The 19,463-nt window shown below is 46.6% G+C and overlaps 2 protein-coding genes across 3 annotated transcripts in view; both read left to right on the top strand.

Moving 5' to 3' along the window:
• Window positions 1-19,212, top strand: part of LOC143990009 (uncharacterized) — a 51,829-nt gene extending 32,617 nt beyond the window's left edge. The window contains exon 2 of the mRNA XM_077490248.1: window positions 17,646-19,212. Within this exon, the coding sequence (XP_077346374.1) occupies window positions 17,646-18,905 (1,260 nt within the window). The 3' untranslated portion in view covers window positions 18,906-19,212. The remainder of the gene's footprint in view (window positions 1-17,645) is intronic.
• LOC143989706 (uncharacterized) lies at window positions 1,651-14,186 on the top strand. Of its 2 annotated transcripts, XM_077489980.1 has the most exons (5): window positions 1,665-10,271; window positions 12,613-12,741; window positions 13,088-13,434; window positions 13,551-13,648; window positions 13,738-14,186. In XM_077489980.1, the coding sequence occupies exons 3-5, from the start codon at window positions 13,350-13,352 to the stop codon at window positions 14,158-14,160; spliced, it is 606 nt and encodes a 201-aa protein (XP_077346106.1). In that variant the 5' UTR covers window positions 1,665-10,271; window positions 12,613-12,741; window positions 13,088-13,349; the 3' UTR covers window positions 14,161-14,186. The 2 variants fall into 2 exon arrangements, 1 of the variants encoding a protein (XP_077346106.1); XR_013277065.1 differs by lacking the exons at window positions 13,551-13,648; window positions 13,738-14,186 and having other exon boundaries at window positions 1,651-10,271; window positions 13,088-13,332.
• Window positions 19,213-19,463: the final 251 nt, after the last annotated feature.

The following is a 19,463-nucleotide window of genomic DNA, read 5'->3' on the forward strand; positions in this document are numbered from 1 at the left end:
AAACATCCCTTGTAATAGGAATATGGGGTGACAGGTCCTCTTTACAGTGAAATCTGGGGGGCAATATGACCCCACATCTCACCTCTAGGCTGGGAAGCCTGAAATAAAAAAAAAAAAAAAGATTCTGGCTTTGATCGTACTGGCGAGTTGGTAGAAGCACCGGAGGGCGGTGAGGGGTGGGGGGCGTCTATGGCTGGGTATTTCAGGGTATCACCGAGTATGGCTGGGTATCTCCGAGTATGGCTGGGTATGGCAATTTATGGCAGGGTATTGCAGAGTATTGGCGGGGTACTACAGAGTAATAGCAGGGTACTGCAGAGTATTGGGGGGTACTCCAGAGTAATGGCAGGGTACTGCAGAGTAATGGGGTTACTGCAGAGTAATGGGGGGTACTGCAGAGTAATGGCAGGGTACTGCACTGCAGAGTAATGGCGGGGTACTGCAGAGTAATGGCGGGTACTGCAGAGTATTGGGGGGTACTGCAGAGTATTGGGGGGTACTGCAGAGTAATTGGGGGTACTGCAGAGTAATGGCAGGGTACTGCAGAGTAATGGGGGGTACTGCAGAGTAATGGCAGGGTACTGCAGAGTAATGGCAGGGTACTGCACTGCAGAGTAATGGCGGGGTACTGCAGAGTAATGGCGGGGTACTGCAGAGTAATGGCAGGGTACTGCAGAGTATTGGCAGGGAATTGAGGGGTTAAATTCGGTGAGCAGCGATGTGGGCACTGCAGATGCAGCCCACATCGCTGCTGACACCGATCTCTTTCCCCTCCGCTGTACCGATCGGTACAGAGAGGGGAGGGAGGAACAGGCGTCATAACATGACGCCAGTTTGTTTACAAGTGACCACTCCGTCATTTGACGGAGCGATCACGTGGTAAACAGCCGCGACGTGCGGCCGTTTACCGTGATCCGTGATGCGCCGGGTCCTTCTGGACCCGGCGGTCATGGATGCTCTCAAGTGCGCGCCCCAGGGGGCGCGCGAGAGCAGAATTCTGGGAGGCCGTTAATTAATGGCCTCTCAGAGTTAAACAACCGCCCTGAAGCCGTTAATCGGCAATGGGCAGTTGTTAAGTGGTTAAAGCTAGATCACTAGCTATATAGGTGAGGTGAATATAGTGGTGTATACTGCGGTCAGGGCACAGGCAACAACCACTACACAGCAGCAAGATAGGAAATCAGCCAAAAACGATCGGTGTGTACTGTGTTGAAGGTACACAGAACACCCACTGCTTCAGATGCAAAGTAACACACTACACGAGGCCACCTCAAAGGCGGCCTTATATAGTGTGGGGCGTGCACTACACAGCCTGAGCTATGATTGGCCACAGGCAGGATGCCTGTGGCCAATCATGGCTCTCCTCGCTGCTGGCGCTGCGATTGGCCAAGCATGCGGGGTCACAGTGCATGCTTGGCCAATCATGAGCCAGCAATGCACTGCGCCACCGCAGTGCATTGTGGTCCGCGCGCGCCACTCGAATTTTGACGTGAACGGCCCAAACGTTCGGAATTCGCCGAACGGCCGAACAGCCAATGTTCGAGTCGAACGTACTTTCGACTCGAACACGAAGCTCATCTCTATACATAAGGTAGTTTGATTGCCTCAAACGAGTTATATTGACACCCCAAAGGGGGAGATTTATTTTGTTTTATTCCTCCCAAGTAGAAGGTTAATTATAATGTCAAATCTTTTTTTACTGACAGTAAGTGTCACATGTCAAACTGAAATGTTTTTAATTGTTATTATTCCAGAACCGCTACAAAAAAAAAAATGGTTCTGAAGAATGTAAGTCAGTCATTAATGTCTGGTATCCACAGCTATAAATAAATGTCCTCATGTTAATGAGCCCTGGAGCTTGGGCACCCATAGTAACTGTGTCATACATTGTCTTGCCTTCCAGAGGGCTTAGTTAAAAGAATGGTGACACAATGGGAAAAAGGGAGGGCTCTGAGGAAGCCCAGGATACCAGCTTGACACTGAGATCTCAAACACAGATCATATAAAAAAAAAAGAACATATATGTCTTTTCTCATGGAATCCATTTTCCTTTACAGGACTAAGATGTCCATGAGCCGGTCAACAGAGCCAAGAGTCTAACAGGTGTGAAACATCCAGAGAAGGAACCGTATGGGGGATCCAGAGACACCACTGATGGCCAGTCTACATGGACAAAACCCACCAGGACGGCCAAGACTAAAAGTGCCCAGAATGATTCATTTCCCGCCAAACAACGGATGGCGGCCCTGAGATGCACACATCGATCACAAACCCATTTCATTTTTCAAAGAATTACACCCATCTGCAGGTGTCTATACCTCTTCAATATATATATCCACAATCCGGATCCATCTTCACAACTCAACTTACAAGGCCCGAGCGAAGCCACATTTCTTCAACATGTTGCATTGGTGAAGTCTTTCAAATGACTTCCGGCATTTGAACACTTCACAAGGGGGGCTTTGTTGTGAATTTATGAAGAAATACATTTAATATTCACTGGCAGAGATGAGAGATTTCAGTAGGCTTAAAAAAAAGTGGATGAACTATAATGTTGATATTATTGAACTGTTACCCTCTTGGAGACTTTTAAAGCAAAATACATGATCTCACATGTTTTTCCAAATGTTCAGGGGATTAGTTATCTTTTAAAGTTTTACAAACCCTGTGTTGAAACAAGAGACTGGAACAATAACTCTTGTCACCAAACAACAAGATGTGTACTTATCTTTGTTGGTTAGATTGAGAATACCAAACTTGCATAGGGAATGACTAAGTATTTATCACATGGAAAAAATCCATTACTAAGTAAAGACTGTTTGGGCAATATACAACCATGAAGATAAAATTAAATAGCTGACACCTTGTCCAACAAAACCTATTGTGTGAATTTTCCCAAGTCCGTCTTTCAGGACAGCCGCCGTAGAGAGACCCTGGCTCCTCCCCTCTTAGGACACACTGCCTTCAATTTCACAATTTAAGTCTCATCCTCCCTCCGTCCCCTCAGTTATGGTGTTTCCTCCGGTGGGGAGACACCGACAAAGAACCTTAGCTAAACAGTCGGTGAGACTGAGGCTATGTTATCTTGAGTGGAGGAGACAGTGGTCTCTCTGGCTCCACTCGGCAGTCTGATCGTCTATCGGACTACATTCGGCAGTCTGGTCGGCTGGGGAGCTGGACTTTTGTACTGACCGCCTTACACGCACTCCAAGCTTCGCTTGGGGAAAGCAAGAAGTTCGGGGAGGACCATCCGTTCATTTGCCCAGTGGGGTGCTGCAGCAGGATGTCCTAGGTCCCCCTGTGTTTGCAGTCGGCTTGTAGCTGGAGGCTGGACCGAATGATGAGCGACATCAGTTCTGGTGGGGGCGGACATCTTCATTGGATCCGCGTCTTCTGGTTCCGGACGCGGTTCATGAAAGGGGACCAAGCGTTCGGCTGGTGCAGCCTCTCTTTTTAAGGTGTACAGGCAGCTGTCGGAGGCATGTTCGTACCACTCTTCCTCAACAGGAGAATGTCCGAAGCAGAGGCTTCAAGAGCTCCTGGGGACAACAATACCAGCCACTCAAAGCTAAGTAGCGCTGGTGTTTTTTTTTAAACTTATGCTGCCCTCTCTTTTATTTCTGTATTTCAGAAAGCCATGAGCAAGTCCCCCATGGTTCTAGGAAGAAGTGTCCTTCATGTAGAGCCTCTATGGGGGATTCCTGGACCAATACACTTTGTAAGGAGTGTATTGAGGGGTTGGTTAGGAAGCAGGCAGCAGAACAGGGTGCAGACCTGGCAGCTTCTGTGAAGGAACTCTCTAGTACTTTCCAGTCCTTCAAAACGCTCTTTTCTAGTTTCCAGTGGCCTCAGCCTCAGAGCACTCCTCCACCAGCGCAGCAGAGTGTACCACCTAGCCCAGTGGATGTTACTCCTGCTGGTGGGGAGAATCTAGGGGGTTCCAGAGAGGAAGTTGAGGAAGAAGTTGACAGTGCTGCCTCAGACTCTCAAGGGGAATCTGATGGTGAGGGATTGGATGGGGAATCCAAAAGAACCTCACGGTATAAACTTTCACTGGAAGAAGTGGAGGAGCTCTTAGGAGCTATTTATACCACTTTAGGTATACAAGAGGAAAGAAAGGCATTGTCACTGCACGATCAGATGTACAAGGGCCTGGGGGAACAGAAAAAGCGAGTGTTCCCGGTTCATGACGTCTTGATCGATGCCATCAAGAAGGAATGGCAGGATCCCGAAAGAAAACCTTTCTTTTCTGGTGCATTGAAACAAAGGTTTCCTTTTGCAGAAGAGAAGGCTCTTGTCTGGAATAAATCTCCCAGGTTAGATGCTGCCTTTTCTCAGGTGTCCAGACATTCTGATCTGGCCTTTGAGGACATGGGGGTACTTTCAGACCCTATGGATCGAAGAATGGATTCACTTCTGTAGAAAGCCTGGGATTCGTCACAGGGAAATCTTAAGCCTGCCATGGCAGCCACAGTGGTGGCTCGTAATATGGAGTATTGGCTTACCCAGATTAAGGCACACATTGAAGCAGGGAAGGCAAAGGAGACTATTCTATCCTCCTTTCCCATGCTGCTTAAGGGGGTAGCATACATTGCGGATGCTTTGGCTGAATCAGTGCGAATGTCTGCAAGGTCTACGGCCCTGACCAACTCAGCCAGGAGGGCCTTATGGCTGAAGACATGGCAGGGGGACAATGCATCCAAAACAAAGCTCTGTGGGATCCCTTTTACTGGGGACTTGCTGTTTGGGCCAGGTCTTGAAGCAGTGTTAGATCGCACGGCTGATAAGAAAAAGGCCTTTCCCGTTAAGAGGAAGTATGGGGAGCAGTCAAAAAGAAAGATTTGTCCTCAGAAAAAGTTTGAAGCCTTCCTGAACAGCCCAAAAAGTCTCAATGACAGGGTCACGGTGGGAGGAAGGTTGGGGGCCTTCCTCCCACAGTGGGAGATGATCACCTCCAATCAGTTTGTGTTGGGGATCATCAGAAGAGGTTACTGATTGGAGTTTTCAGAGCCCCCCCTCTTAGACTCCTTGTAACCGAGCTGCCAAAGTGTGCAGAAAAATTGACTGCCCTTCTTTCCTCTCTTCAGGAGTTAGAGGAACAGGAGGTGATGGCAGAAGTTCTGGCATTCCTGCGTCTCAGAGGAATCTCGGTGATCACGTATCTCGACGATCTTCTCCTGTTTGCCCCTTCTCCGGCGCAGTTGATTCGGGATCTACGGGTAGCAAAAGACCTGTTAGTGAGCCTGGGTTGGCTTCTGAACCTAGAGAAGTCCAACTTAATTCCATCCCAAAGGGTCACTTTCCTGGGGTATGTGTTGGACTCAACAGAACAAAAGGTCTTCCTTCCCTTCCAAAAGGTAGACAAAGCACTGTTGTTTCTCCAGGGCAGCTGTCAGATCTCAGTGAGGAAGGTCATGTCGGCATTGGGCTTGCTAACATCCAGCAGTTCAGTGGGCGGGGTTACATTACCGTCCTCTGCAACTATTCATCTTGAAGGTTTGGGACCACAGTCAGGGGTCTCTGGTTTTGGTTCCAACTCAGGTCAAGAGGTCCCTTTGGTGGTGGAGAAAGGGGGCAAATTTGTTGCAAGGTCTAGAATGGATTTTACCAGTATCCAGGGTGGTTACAACCGATGCGAGCGGCTCAGGTTGGGGTGCGCACCTAGACTCCTGTTTGGTACAGGGTACCTGGGAGAGGAGGGAGTCGAAGAGATCCTCAAATTGGAGGGAGCTGAGAGCAGTAGATCTGGCTCTCAGGACCTTTCAGAGGGGACTCCGGGGACATCATGTAAGAGTCAGGTCAGACAATTCCTCAGTAGTGGCTTACGTCAACAGGCAGGGGGGCACCAGGAGCGGATCCTTATGGGCCCTAGCAAAAGCCATCCTCAGGTGGGCCGAAGCAAATGTCCTGTCCCTTTCAGCGATACATTTGAAGGGAGAGCAAAATCAGGTAGCAAATTTCCTCAGCAGGAGAACACTGAGAGAAGGCAACTGGGTTCTCAAGCAAGAGGTTTTCGAAATGATCCCCCAAAGGTGGGGGATTCCTTCGATAGACCTCTTTGCCTTAAGGGAAAATGCGAAGGTAGCCATCTTCTTTTCCATAAACAGGGGGGACGGGGTGTTGGGGGTGGACGCACTAGCACAGAGTTGGAGATTCTCCAGGTGCTATGCTTTCCCCCATCCCGTTCTGATCCCTGCAGTGTTAAGGAAGCTTCAGGCAGAGAACACTACTCTTATTCTAATCGCGCCACACTGGCCCAGGAGGCCGTGGTTCTCCATTCTGAAGGGCCTGTCTGTGGAACCCCCCTGGATTCTCCCAGTCCAGGAGGATCTTCTTTCTCAGGGTCCAATCTGCTGTCCTCAGGTGGAGCGGTGGAACCTTGCAGCTTGGCTACTAAGGAGGAATTGCTGAGGGGCAAAGGGTTGTCGGATCGTTTAGTAGCCACTCTCCAAAGTTGCAGGAAAAGGAAACTCAGACCATTTACTTGAAGGTATGGAGGCGGTTCAATAGCTGGTGCTCAGAGAACTCCTTCAATGTGCGCAGCTCGGTAGCCGTTCTAGAGTTCCTGCAGGCAGAGGCAGATAAAGGTTTAGCCCTTGGAACCTTGAAGGGTCAGGTATCTGCTTTAAGTGTATTTCTGGAAAGGAAGCTAGCATCAGACCCTTGGATCGTGAGGTTCTTTAGAGCCTTAAGTAGGCAGAGACCTGTTACAAATTCCCCCTTCCCAGTTTGGGATCTTTCATTAGTTTTACAGGTTCTCACATGAGAACCTTTTGAGCCATTGGAATCTTGCTCGTTAAGATTGATCACTCTCAAAACTGTGTTTTTGGTGGCGATCACTACGGCAAGGAGAGTGAGTGAACTTGAAGCCCTTTCTGTTAGGGCACCTTTTTTCAGGTTTTTCCGGACCATTTGATTTTTAAGACGGATCCGGCCTTTTTGCCTAAGGTAGCCTCTAGTTTTCATAGAGTCCAGGAGATTGTGCTGCCTACTTTCTGTTCAAATCCGGTGAGAGAACAGGAACACATTTTTCATAGATTGGATGTTAGAAGATGTGTCCTTCATTATTTAGATTACACAAGTCAGTTCAGGAAGTCTTATTCACTTTTTGTGTTATTTTCAGGGGCTAGGAAGGGTTCCAGAGCCTCTAAACGTACAATAGCCAGATGGTTAAGGTCAGCCATTGGGCAGGCTTACGTGACAGGGGGGTTAGAACCCCCAGTTGGGATTAGGGCACACTCAACCAGGGCAGTGGCAACTTCTCAGGCAGAGTGGGCTGGTGCTTCTCCTGAAAAGATCTATAGAGCTGCAACGTGGTCCAGTTTTTCTACGTTCATGAAGCACTATAGATTGGATCTTCTGTCAGCCAAAGACCAAGCCTTTGGTCGTAAAGTGCTGCAAGCAGTAGTCCCACCCTAAGGTAAGGTGCTCGCTTATCCTCTCTACGGTGGCTGTCCTGAAAGATGGACTTGGGAAAAACGAAGTTACGTACCGGTAACATCCTTTTCCGGGAGTCTTTCAGGACAGCACCGGTTCCCACCCAGGTTTTTGGATATCTTTGGGGACTCATCACATGAGACCGTCAGGTAAGATTAAAAGTTTGTTTGTTTGACGTGTTCTTGTGTCTCCCCAGTTGGCCGGAGGTACTCTGGAAGAACTGAGGGGACGGAGGGAGGATGAGACTTAAATTGTGAAATTGAAGGTGGCGTTTCCTAAGAGGGGAGGAGCCAGGGTCTCCCTACGGTGACTGTCCTGAAAGACTCCTGGTAAAGGATGTTACCCGGTAAGTAACTCAGTTTTTTAGGGACTTGTGGACACAGCTAAGATATCTAAACATTTATTGTACTGCTCAAAGTCCATCTCAACACATGGTGTTAGAGAGATGCGAATGGATATGCAAGGCAGAAATATTTCAAAGTACCTATGATTATGATCATAAGTCATTTAGATTATCTATGATATTTGTAGGTCATAAAAGAGATATTATAATTTTAGTATCTAATGATCTAAAGAACTTTGTCATAAAGAAAATATATATGAAAGTGTGATTATAAGTAGAAGTGTTTTAGCAACAAACTAGTATTATGAAAAACATATAATCGTGATTATAACTGTATAAGAATTTAACCTATGTTTAGATAAACAAATATTGATTGGATATATCAGAATTATCCAGTTATCCATATAAATAATTTTATGTGATATAGATTGATATATATAACCTGTGTCCTTTCTAAATAGATTACATTTTTATAGATATACATTGATATACATATATACAACCATTTTATATAATTATGTTAAGCATATTTTCTATTATGTCGGTTACTAGCATCAATGAACACTAGAGATATATTCGTTAGAACATATATAAAAAAATACACGTTATAAATATAAAATATTAACTTAAAGAGATAAACACCAAACACATGTGAGACACCTGGTGGTTGAAGGTGCTATTACCTTAAAATCACGAGGCTCCTGGGAAAGGTAATCATTACGTTTTGCCTGCCAATGAGGAGGGAACACATACCTTTTGGGCAGAACTTCGTAAAATGTTATGATCTTATTGTTTAAGAGGATATTTAAGAAGCACAAAAGATGGTCCTAGGAGGAAGCTTAGGGACCCACCCTGAGAAGGGACACTGGGAGAGGCACATACTCCCAGACAGACTGACACTCATGCACCATGCATGAATACATATTTTTACATTCATAAAGATTCCTGTTCCTTGGAACAATCCAGACTAGTAGCCATTTTGGAATGGGTAAATCTGCCATGTTGGTTATATCTTGTATGTTCTCTCAAGTATTGATGTATTGAATATTCTACTATTGATAATTGTTCTCCCGAATCAATAACCGCCTTTTAGATTTTTTTCTCTAAATTAAATTTTTCATTATATTTTTCTTTTTGCATAGTTGCCACTTTTATTGACAAACAAATGTCTAATTTAATTCACATTGTTAACCACTTACTTACCTGCAGTATAGTAACGGTTGGACGTGTGAAATACAGACGTTCTGTTTAATTGTCAATTATCTTAAGGTTATTGATTCTACTGAGAAGTGATAATGGTGATATTACGTCCAAGGTAGAACACTCCCATTTTGTGGGTGTTTCCATTAATTGTCAAGGTGTTCATGTGACACAATCAATATTTTAATTTCATATAAATATTTGTTTTTTGGAACCAATAAATGTAACTATTTTGTATGATCACTTGTCTCCGTGAATATGTTTCACATGTATAGACTGTGTCATATAGATTGATTTTGTATCTTAAAAATATCTTAGTTAAAAATTACTTATAATAAATACTGTGCGGGAAAATGTCCTTAAAAAGCACAACAACAGGATAAATCCACCTTGAGACTTTCTCCACACCTGGAGTGTGCTGAGTTCTTGGATAACGTTTACACAGTGTTTACAGATTGGCTTTATCACCCCAATGATCTCACTCCAGTTCATGGATGTAATCATTATGTTTGGATGATCCCACCAGTCAGGAGACTTTCCTGTCATCCTACATGATCCCTTCTGAGGATTCTTCTATCCTTCCAAACAAATGTATGAAATCCTCGATGAGTCCTCCTCCTATGTGATCTAGAAGATCTGGAATCACAATGTCTTTATGGATGAAGTGGATGACTCAGTTTATATATTATTTATTGTTTTACCGCTTTCTTCACTCCAGGATTAATTATTCTATTTATATAAGCATTCAAGGAATTGTTCTTACTTTGAGAGATCTTCACCACCATTCCTGTGAACATTACATCCATGTAATTTATGTTTAACATTTCCATTATGAGTGGATCTATATATATATATAAGCATAATTTATGCTTTTGGATATATTTTTTGTATTTTCTTCACCAAAAGGATTCATTTTGGGGGTATCGGTTTTATTAGCTATACATTTGTTATGACCTTGTGTTCTGTGTCTTTAAGACTTTTCTATATGTAATAAAAATATCTTTGTTAAACAATTTGTTACAAAAGAACTGTATCTATTTTTTCTTACTATTTTTGTGTTATATTTGAACTTCTGTGGTAAGATATTTTACAGTACTATGAGACATTTCTTGCAGATGCAGTTCTCCTGAACTCCACAAGGTGGTGATATCACTCATATTTAGACAGGAAGTTTCTAGGGAATGCAGACAGGAAGTGATGTCAGTTACAGACAGGAAGTAATCTGGAATAAAGACAAGACGTTCCATGTGGCAGGGAAGAGAAGACGTTACTGGAAGTAACAGCAGAGGAGGTAATAAGATCTTATTTTCTATTTACACACACCGGATTCACCTCCGCCGATCACTTCCAGCAGCGCCCAGTGAGGCTCTTTGTTCTCGGTGACCCCAAACATGGCACATTGCAGCCACTGAGATTCCCAAGTGATGACAAAGGCTGAGATGAGGTGCATGAATGGGGGAGGGGATCTGTACTGGGGTGCCAGTCAGAGGGGGTTATGGGCAGGGGTAGCAGAGAGATGAGATGAGGAGGATGGATAGGAATGGGTGGGACAGATGAAGGGGTAATAATATGGGCAGCCCTGGAAGGGGCACATAGGTGTTGGGGGAGGGGCAGAAACTCCAGAGAGCAGCTGACAGAGGTAGGAGAGGAGTTGGAGATGTGCAGAGAGTTGATTCTGCCCCTTCCCTCACACATCTCAAGGGCCCCACACACCGAGGACCCCCACACCTCATACAGGCACTCACCAGGCTCCGGGTGCTGCAGCTGGTATCAGTGACCGGTCCCTCAGAGCCGGCACAGGGCACAGAGTCCACCCAGTATGGAGAACTTGGAGGTTGTGTCTGGGGGAGGAGGAGTGGGGGGAGGAGTTGGCTGATGTTGGGGGGCGCTGTGCCCATGTTGGGAGCAGATGAGACACAGCAAGGGGGCTCTGCAAAGGATGTATGTCCTGCACACTCTCTTCTCAGCAATCCTAATTGGCGATCACCAGGGGAGCCTCCCCTGATCCTGGGACCCTTTACTCCGCCAGCAAGACCCTTTCCTGCTGTCTCAGTGATCCCCCCACCCCTGCGCATTAGCGGAACACCACTGTCACAGATGTGACCTTTGCGACCGTAATAGTTCTGCCACTGGTTCTGAGGCGGTAGTGGGACTAAAGGATTCTGGGAGCCTCAAGCGTTTTGTCGGATATTCCAACTGTGTGTGGTCTGCATCGGACTGTTTCCGTCGGAATATCCGTCGGACCAAATTTTCCAACTTGCCGGAAATATTTTCTGACAAAATGCTCCGATCGGACATACTCCGATCATGTGTAGAGAATTCCGATCGGACAAAGTGCCACGCATGTTCAGATCAAATTCCTACATCAAAGTTATTGGCTACTAGCCTGAACGTAGTCCCGTCATAACGAAATTACGTCATCACGTTCCGAACGATCGGATTTTACGACAACTTTGTCCGACCGTGTGTATGCAACAGTTTTGGACAAGATCCGTCAGACAAAATCTGACGGATTTGGTTGTCGGAATCTCCGACCGTGTGTACAAGGGCTGAGAGGTTAGTGGGGCTGATGGGCTGTGGGGGCTCTGAAGGGGGTAGTCTGGCTGTAAAGCTCTGAGGTAATAGGGGGCTTCAGGGCTCATAGGGACTCTTGGTCTCTGATGGTCCTCCCACTCCACCTGCACTTACTTTTCTGACCTTCTTAAAGAACTCCTGCCAGCAAATGAAGGAATATAACAAAAAGGGGGATGGAAGGGAACCAAAAAATGGTGGTACATAAGGTACCCACCGGTATTGTACCGCACACTTTTATTAAATGGGAACATAAAGAAAATTGTGCTCTGTGTCAGAGAGACGACTCAGTGCACAGTGTCACATGAAGAAATCCTGGGAAATAATACAGACTAATAGGGATAAATAAATTGATTAGTGAATGATTTGATAAATGATTAATAAATTATAAATTGTATACGGAGATGAGTTGTCTCTCTGACATTTCTCTTCAGTAAGTGAAGGAAGCTTCACCTCACCATATCACTGGTCAAGAAAAATGTTCCACAACACAAAATAGACCAAGACTAAGAGAACAAACCCCTCCCCCTGTTGTCCTCCTCCTACACACACTGAATTGCTATTGGAGAATATAGAACAGACTCGTCCCCCACAGTTCTGTACTCCACCAGCAGAACCCTCCTGCTATCCAATCCGATCCCTTCTCTTACTGTAGAGAGTGACATCACTCCGATCAGTCAGCAGGCTGCCGGAGATTGGAGCCTTGCAGCCAGAGTTCTGGTAATTATCTGGCAACTCCGGCCAAAAGTCAGCAAGTTCCCCTTCCTGGACATCATGTTGACCCGACATTGTCCTCACAACACTGCCTCAGAGCAAACAAGTCAAAGGAAGGATCGTATTTATCATTCCTTGTCTGCAGATCTAAAACTAATCAAAACCAGTTCAGAAACCAAACAAACCCAACATAGAGAAGAGAATTTCTGATCTGGCAGAACAAGAGGGTCCCAGGAGGGGGGGTAGTTCTTATATGTATAGAACCCCTCCTATTACCCCCTCACATCCACATCCTATTATTGTGTGACCAACACCATCCAAATAATTCTTACTTTCATTTCCCAAAGTTATCCGTCTACAAGGAGACCAATATAGATCAAATGACGGCACCAATGAGGATGGAGGAGGACCGGAGTCACATGACTGAGAAGATACTAAACCTCACCCTGGAGATCATCTACCAGCTGACCGGAGAGGTGAGGAGGATTCCGGCAGGTCACATGACATCACTCTTATCTCTATTAATAAAACACAGACCTGACCGGAGAGGTGAGGAGGATTCTGGGAGGTCACATGACATCACTCTTATCTCTATTAATAAAACACAGACCTGACCGGAGAGGTGAAGAGGATTCTGGGAGGTCACATGACATCACTCTTATCTCTATTAATAAAACACAGACCTGACCGGAGAGGTGAGGAGGATTCTGGGAGGTCACATGACATCACTCTTATCTCTATTAATAAAACACAGACCTGACCGGAGAGGTGAGGAGGATTCTGGGATTCTAACATGATATTCCTATTGGTTCTCCAATACAGAGATTTCCTCTTGTGAAGTCCGGTGATCATATGACCATCACAGTGCCTCCATGTGACTCCCTAAAACCTGAGAGACACAACATGGAGAAGATTCTGGAAGTTACCAAGAAGATGATGGAGCTGCTGACAGGAGAGGTGAGGAGGATTCTGGGAATTCTGGGACATTATCCAGTAACAGACAAGGGATGTGTCTGGATGGTGACTGTATCATTGTGTGTGTCAGGTTCCTATAAGGTGTCAGGATGTCACTGTCTATTTCTCCATGGAGGAGTGGGAGTATTTAGAAGGACACAAGGATCTCTACAAGGACGTCATGATGGACAATCAGCCGCCCCTCACATCACTGGGTAAGAGGAGACTTTATTGTAAAGGATAGAGCAGTACGGAGGCTCCACCTAGATCCCCCATCATCTGATAAACACATAGAAACAATGTATTCAGTCAGTGTGTGTGTTTCCTACAGATGGATCCAGTAATGGGAACCCACCAGAGAGATGTCCCCGTCCTCTGTATTCCCGGGATTCCACACAGGAAGGTCACACCATCCCCCACCATCATCAGGTAGATGAGGAACAATCACTGATAGTATCATTAGGATCTGTACATTATCTGCATTGTTACCATTGATGTCATTTTTATTATATATTCAGAGTGGAAACCTGAGAGATTCTAAAGTTGAGGTTAAAGAAGAGATAAAAGAGGAGGATGATGAGGATGGGGTGACGGAGAAGTCTCTAAAAGAACACAAAGATCTGTACCAGGACACCATGGTGGAGACATCCAGCTACAGAAACCCACCAGAGAGATGTCCCCGTCCTCTGTATTCCCGGGATTCCACACAGGAAGGTCACACCATCCCTCAATATTGCAAGGTTGGTGGGATGGAGGTTATCAAACACACTTATGCCGCGTACACACGTAGCCGACTAATCGACGGACTTAGTCTGGCGGACTTCCCGCCGGACTGTCCGTCCAACTTTCCGAACGGCCTACTTGCCCACACACGGCACTTTTTCAGCGGACTAATACGGCGTACTAAGTCCGCCGTACTATCCGCCCAACTTTTGAAATGAACGGATTCGCCCACACACGCAGAGGAAAGTCCGCTCATTTCGAGCACGTCTCCAGGTAGGCGGGGCCCGCGAAGGACACGTTGCTGGCCCCGCCACCTGGTATGGACTTAAAGGGGAACCCCAACACCGAAAAAAATCGACGTGGGGGTCCCCCCCAGGTCCACATCAGACCCTTGTCCGAGCACGCTACCCGGCCGACCAGGAAAGGGGGGACGAGCGAGCGCCCCCCCCCCCTCCTGAGCCGTACCAGGCCGCGTGCCCTCAGCATGGGGGGTGCCTTGGGGAAGGGGGGATCGCGCGGCCCCCACATCCCAAAGCACCTTGTCCCCATGTTGATGAGGACAAGGGCCTCTTTCCGACAACCCCGGCCGTTGGTTGTCGGGGTCTCTGGGCGGGGGGCTTATCGGAATCCGGGAGCCCCCTTTAATAAGGGGGCCCCCGGATACCGGTCAACATCTGAAGAGAAGAACAGAAGGCGGCGGCGACGATGACAGCGGCGACAGAAGACCGGGCCACTGCCTGTAAAAGAGCTATAAGAAGGCGCGGTGGCCCGGCAGAAGAACCGAAAAGGGGGACAAGACCCCCGAAGTCGGAAGAAGAGGCCGGCGGCGAGGAAGAAAGCCGGGCTCCTCCGCTAGTATAAGAGCTAGCAGAAGATAGGGAGGAGTCCGGTGATAAGACCCCAGAAGACACAAGACCCCCGGAGCTGTGCAATAAACTATTTTTACCCTGTGTTGTGTTTTTTTTTGTACTTTTTTTTCACAGGTGAATGGGTAGGGGTACATTGTACCCCATACTCATTCACATAGGGTGGGGGGCCGGTATCCGGGGGCCCTCTTATTAAAGGGGGCTCCCGGATTCCGATAACCCCCCTGCCCGCAGACCCCGACAACCAACGGCCAGGGTTGTCGGGAAGAGGCCCTTGTCCTCATCAACATGGGGACAAGGTGCTTTGGGGTGGGGGGGCCGCGCGGCCCCCCTTCCCCAAGGCACCCCACATGTTGAGGGCACGCGGCCTGGTACGGCTCAGGAGGGGGGGCGCTCGCTCGCCCCATCTTTCCTGGCCAGCCAGGTAGCGTGCTCGGACAAGGGTCTGATGTGGACCTGGGGGGGACCCCCACGCAGATTTTTTTTCAGCATTGGGGTTCCCCTTTAAGTCCATACCAGGTGGCGGGGTCAGTGACGTCTCCTTCGCGGGCCCCGCCTACCTCAAAATGAGCGGACTTTTCTTCGGGTGGGAAACGTCCATTCGTTTCAAAAGTACGGCGGACTGGCATACACACGGCCGGATTGTCCGCCGAAATGCAAGTCCAGCGGGAAGATTGGAGTGCAACACGTCATTCTAAGTCCGCCGTACTTTCGGGTCAAAAAAGTCTGCCAGGGGCTACACACGGTGGGATTGTCCGGCGGACTTGAGTTTGCCGGACTTTTCCACCCGATTGTTTGATCGTGTGTACGCGGCATAATAGAGACAATGTGTGGATTTTCTATGTGATGTCACAATAATAAATCTTCTATCTTACAGATGATATTCTCTCTCATTTTCTTGGTTTAGAGTGGAGATCCAATCGATATAGAATTTGAGGTGAAATCAGAAGAAGAAGAGAGGTATGTGAGGGATGATCAGCAGTCTATGGAGGAGGATGAAATAACGGGGACATTTATAGAGGAGGACACTCCTACAGAGATCAGCACAGGTGGGTCATTAACACTAAATACATTCCTCCACCCATACTGCTCACTGATTGGTCCAGAGTAGGGCGGGGGCTGGGTGATATCAGCCTGTAATCCCTTGATCATTTTCCATTAGTACAGTCTCACCTGTGCAGAGGAAGAGTTGAGCTGGCCTATGATCAGAGAGCGGGGATTGTCCACTGTAACAGCTTTCATTTGAATTGCTGGGTTCCCGGTGCCGCTCACCATCACACAGTCCTGCCTCCTCACCGCACACATCACACAGTCCCGCCTATTCACCCGGTGCCTCCCGGCATTGGACCGTTGTTCTGTCTATCAAATTTGCCGGGCGAGGAGGCTGGGACTGTGTGACATGAGCGGTGCTGGGCGAGGAGGCGGGCTGTATGTGATGGTGAGCAGCGAGGAGGCGGGACTGTGTGATGTGAGTGGCACAGAGAACCCAGCAATTCCAATGAAAGCTGTTACATTGGGCAATCCCTGCTCTCTGATGATAGGCCAGCTTGACTCTTCCTCTCCTCACTTCCCCGGGCTAGTACAACAGCTCCTGTTCAACCTCCGCCTGCTGGTGGTGCTCGCCCACCTCTTCCGAGGCAGCCATCATTTTCCACTCGCAAAATGCGAGTAGGCGAATGAAAAATTTGAGGGCCGTCTTACTCTATACACTCTATGTTGTAGATTACATACTCCTGACCCCTGCACTATATACTCTATATTGTACATTACATACTCCTCACCCCTGCACTATATACTCTATATTGTACATTACATACTCCTGTCTTCTGCTCTCTCCCCTGTACCCACTGCTATATATATACACATAATATGTATTCTCTTTTGTTACACCCATTTCCTACCAGCTGGACATTTTATATCTGATGATTTGATTGGAGCTCAGACTTTTACATGGTGATAATAATGTGATAACATCCTCAGACTTTGGAACCTTAAACAGAAAGTGATAATGTGGGAGGAGTCAATAACCCAATGATGGTGGTCTTCAGGATCAGTCCAGTCTTCATCTTGGTTGTTCTCCCCCCCATCCTCACTCTCTGACCTCTGGTGGGGCTCAGCCCCGCTATTATTCATGACTAAATCATGGACTAAATAAGGAAGTGCAGGACTTCTTGTGTTAGGAAGATGGCAGAGGGGGAGGGGACACTCGTCGTTCTGCCCATATTTATCATAGTAATATGTGCTATGTGCTGTTACAGATTATACTGCAATGTTAGTTTGACGTTGCTGCCATCTAGTGGTCAGAGTTAGTTATTATTTTGCCACAGCTTGACAGGAAGTGATATTTTCTTCACAGTGAAAGGTAGTGACCTTTAACCTGGAACCGTATTTCCTTCATTTCATGATTGGTCCTTGATCCAAGCAGACTGCATGCAGTAGAGATCTTAACTATTTCTGGAGTAATGGTGGAATTGTCTGTGAGTTCTTTCACTGATAGAGTGAGGCTGCTGTATAATGTTGTAATGTACTGACACATATATTTTTTATGCTCATGTTGTAGTTTTACAAAGTTATTCGGAAAAAAGAATAGATACAGATCTGATGTCTCACGTTTCTTGACTTCTGAATTATTGTTAAGCTGTCTGACTGTCTGTGTTATACAACAGTTCAATAACGAGAAGCAGAACACTCGTCCTACAATCCCCTCATCACTGTCACTCCTATAGAAGACAGTTCTCGTTGTTTCCTCACTCTCTGACTAAGGTCCATGAATAAAGAAATGATCTGGTAGGAGATCAGAGGACCCATTTACTAGTTACCTTGAGGGGGAATTGTAAGATCCTCAGAGACAAAGCTGCCTGATGTGGGCAGAGTCCTGGTTTAGGGGAACCAATCAGCTCATGTCTAGTAATAATCTTTGTATTTCTATTTTAGTAGATGGACGGGAGATGAGGAAAACCTCAGAGGATTGTCTCACTTTGTCTCCAGACTGTAAAGTAGAAGATGAGGACATCACACAGTATAGTCCAGGAGAAAACCCGACTACCTCAAATGTCCATCCGGCACCACAGAGTGTAGACGGACCATCGTATTCCTCTTATCCTGAGGAACCTCAGACTGTGCGGGACGGGGCCGTCCTTCCAACAGAGAATAGGCTTTCCTGTACTGAGTGCGGGAAGTGTTTCCCTTCTAAATCCAAACTTAATAGACATCAGAGATCTCACACAGGAGAGAAGCCGTATTCCTGTCCTGAGTGTGGAAAATGTTTTTCAGTGAAGTCCCATCTTTCCAAACATCAGAGATCTCACACGGGGGAGAAGCCATATTCCTGTCCTGAGTGCGGGAAATGTTTTTCAGAGAAGTCCAGTCTTTACAGACATCAGAGATCTCACACGGGGGAGAAGCCATATTCCTGTCCTGAGTGCGGGAAATGTTTTTCAGAGAAGTCCAGTCTTTACAGACATAAGAGATCTCACACGGGGGAGAAGCCGTTTTCCTGTCCTGAGTGCGGGAAATGTTTTTCAGTGAAGTCCCGTCTTTCCAAACATCAGAGATCTCACTTGGCGGAGAAGCCGTATTCCTGTCCTGATTGCGGTAAATGTTTTTCAGAGAAGTCCAGTCTTTCCGCACATCAGAGATCTCACACGGGGGAGAAGCCGTATTCCTGTCCTGAGTGTGGGAAATGTTTTTCAGAGAAGTCCAGTCTTTCCATACATCAGAGATCTCACACGGGGGAGAAGCCGTATTCCTGTCCTGAGTGCGGGAAATGTTTTTCAGTGAAGTCCCAACTTTCCACACATCAGAGATCTCACACGGGGGAGAAGCCGTATTCCTGTCCTGAGTGCGGAAAATGTTTTTCAGTGAAGTCCCATCTTTCCACACATCAGAGATCTCACACGGGAGAGAAGCCGTATTCCTGTCCTGAGTGCGGGAAATGTTTTTCAGTGAAGTCCCATCTTTCCACACATCAGAGATCTCACACGGGGGAGAAGCCATATTCCTGTCCTGAGTGCGGGAAATGTTTTTCACATAAGTCCGATCTTAACAAACATCAGAGATCTCACACGAGGGAGAAGCCGTATTCCTGTCCTGAGTGAGGGAATTGTTCCTCACTGAAGTCCTGTCTTCCTGTACATCGGGGATCCCACACAACCCTCGAGGTGTATTAGTGCCTTGAGTGCGGGAAATGTCTTCTATATGAATGTTGCTGGACATCACATCTCTCATGTGGGGAAGAAGCACACCCTGATATACACCTCAGATATACTCCATGGCTGATCTTCATCATGTAAGAAACAGTTGATAAGGAGATCAGAGATCACCAAAGACATGGATGAAGTGTTGTACCGTGTCGGCCATTGATAGCAGGAGAAAAATAAAAATGGAGTCATTACTTCTCATCCATTTTGTAGATTTTATAAATATAAAAAAAAATTGTTAAATGAATGTTGCATGCATTCCTCCCGCTGTGAGGTAATTTCTTTGTAATTCTAAAAACATTTTATTAGAAAAGAGTGCAGTTGTTCTGACATTTATAAAGGAAATGTTACCAAAGCAGCTCACAGACCCCCCTGTAATTTTCTGTAAATTTAAACCAATTAATTTTTTCTTTGTAAAATGTCAGATTTTCTGTAGCCCATCCAACAGAACAAATT

This window comes from Lithobates pipiens, unplaced genomic scaffold (genome assembly GCF_037356315.1).
Source record: "Lithobates pipiens isolate NorthernLeopardFrog02 unplaced genomic scaffold, aLitPip1_a1.2 Scaffold_18, whole genome shotgun sequence".
NCBI lineage: Eukaryota > Metazoa > Chordata > Amphibia > Anura > Ranidae > Lithobates > Lithobates pipiens.

Coding starts and splice junctions, on each gene's coding strand:
- LOC143989706 (XM_077489980.1), top strand. CDS start 13,350: ATGGAGGAGTGGGAGTATTTAGAAGGACACAAGGATCTCTACAAGGAC. Junction 13,435..13,550: donor GCCGCCCCTCACATCACTGG/GTAAGAGGAGAC, acceptor TGTTTCCTACAG/ATGGATCCAGTAATGGGAAC. Junction 13,649..13,737: donor CCATCCCCCACCATCATCAG/GTAGATGAGGAA, acceptor TTATATATTCAG/AGTGGAAACCTGAGAGATTC.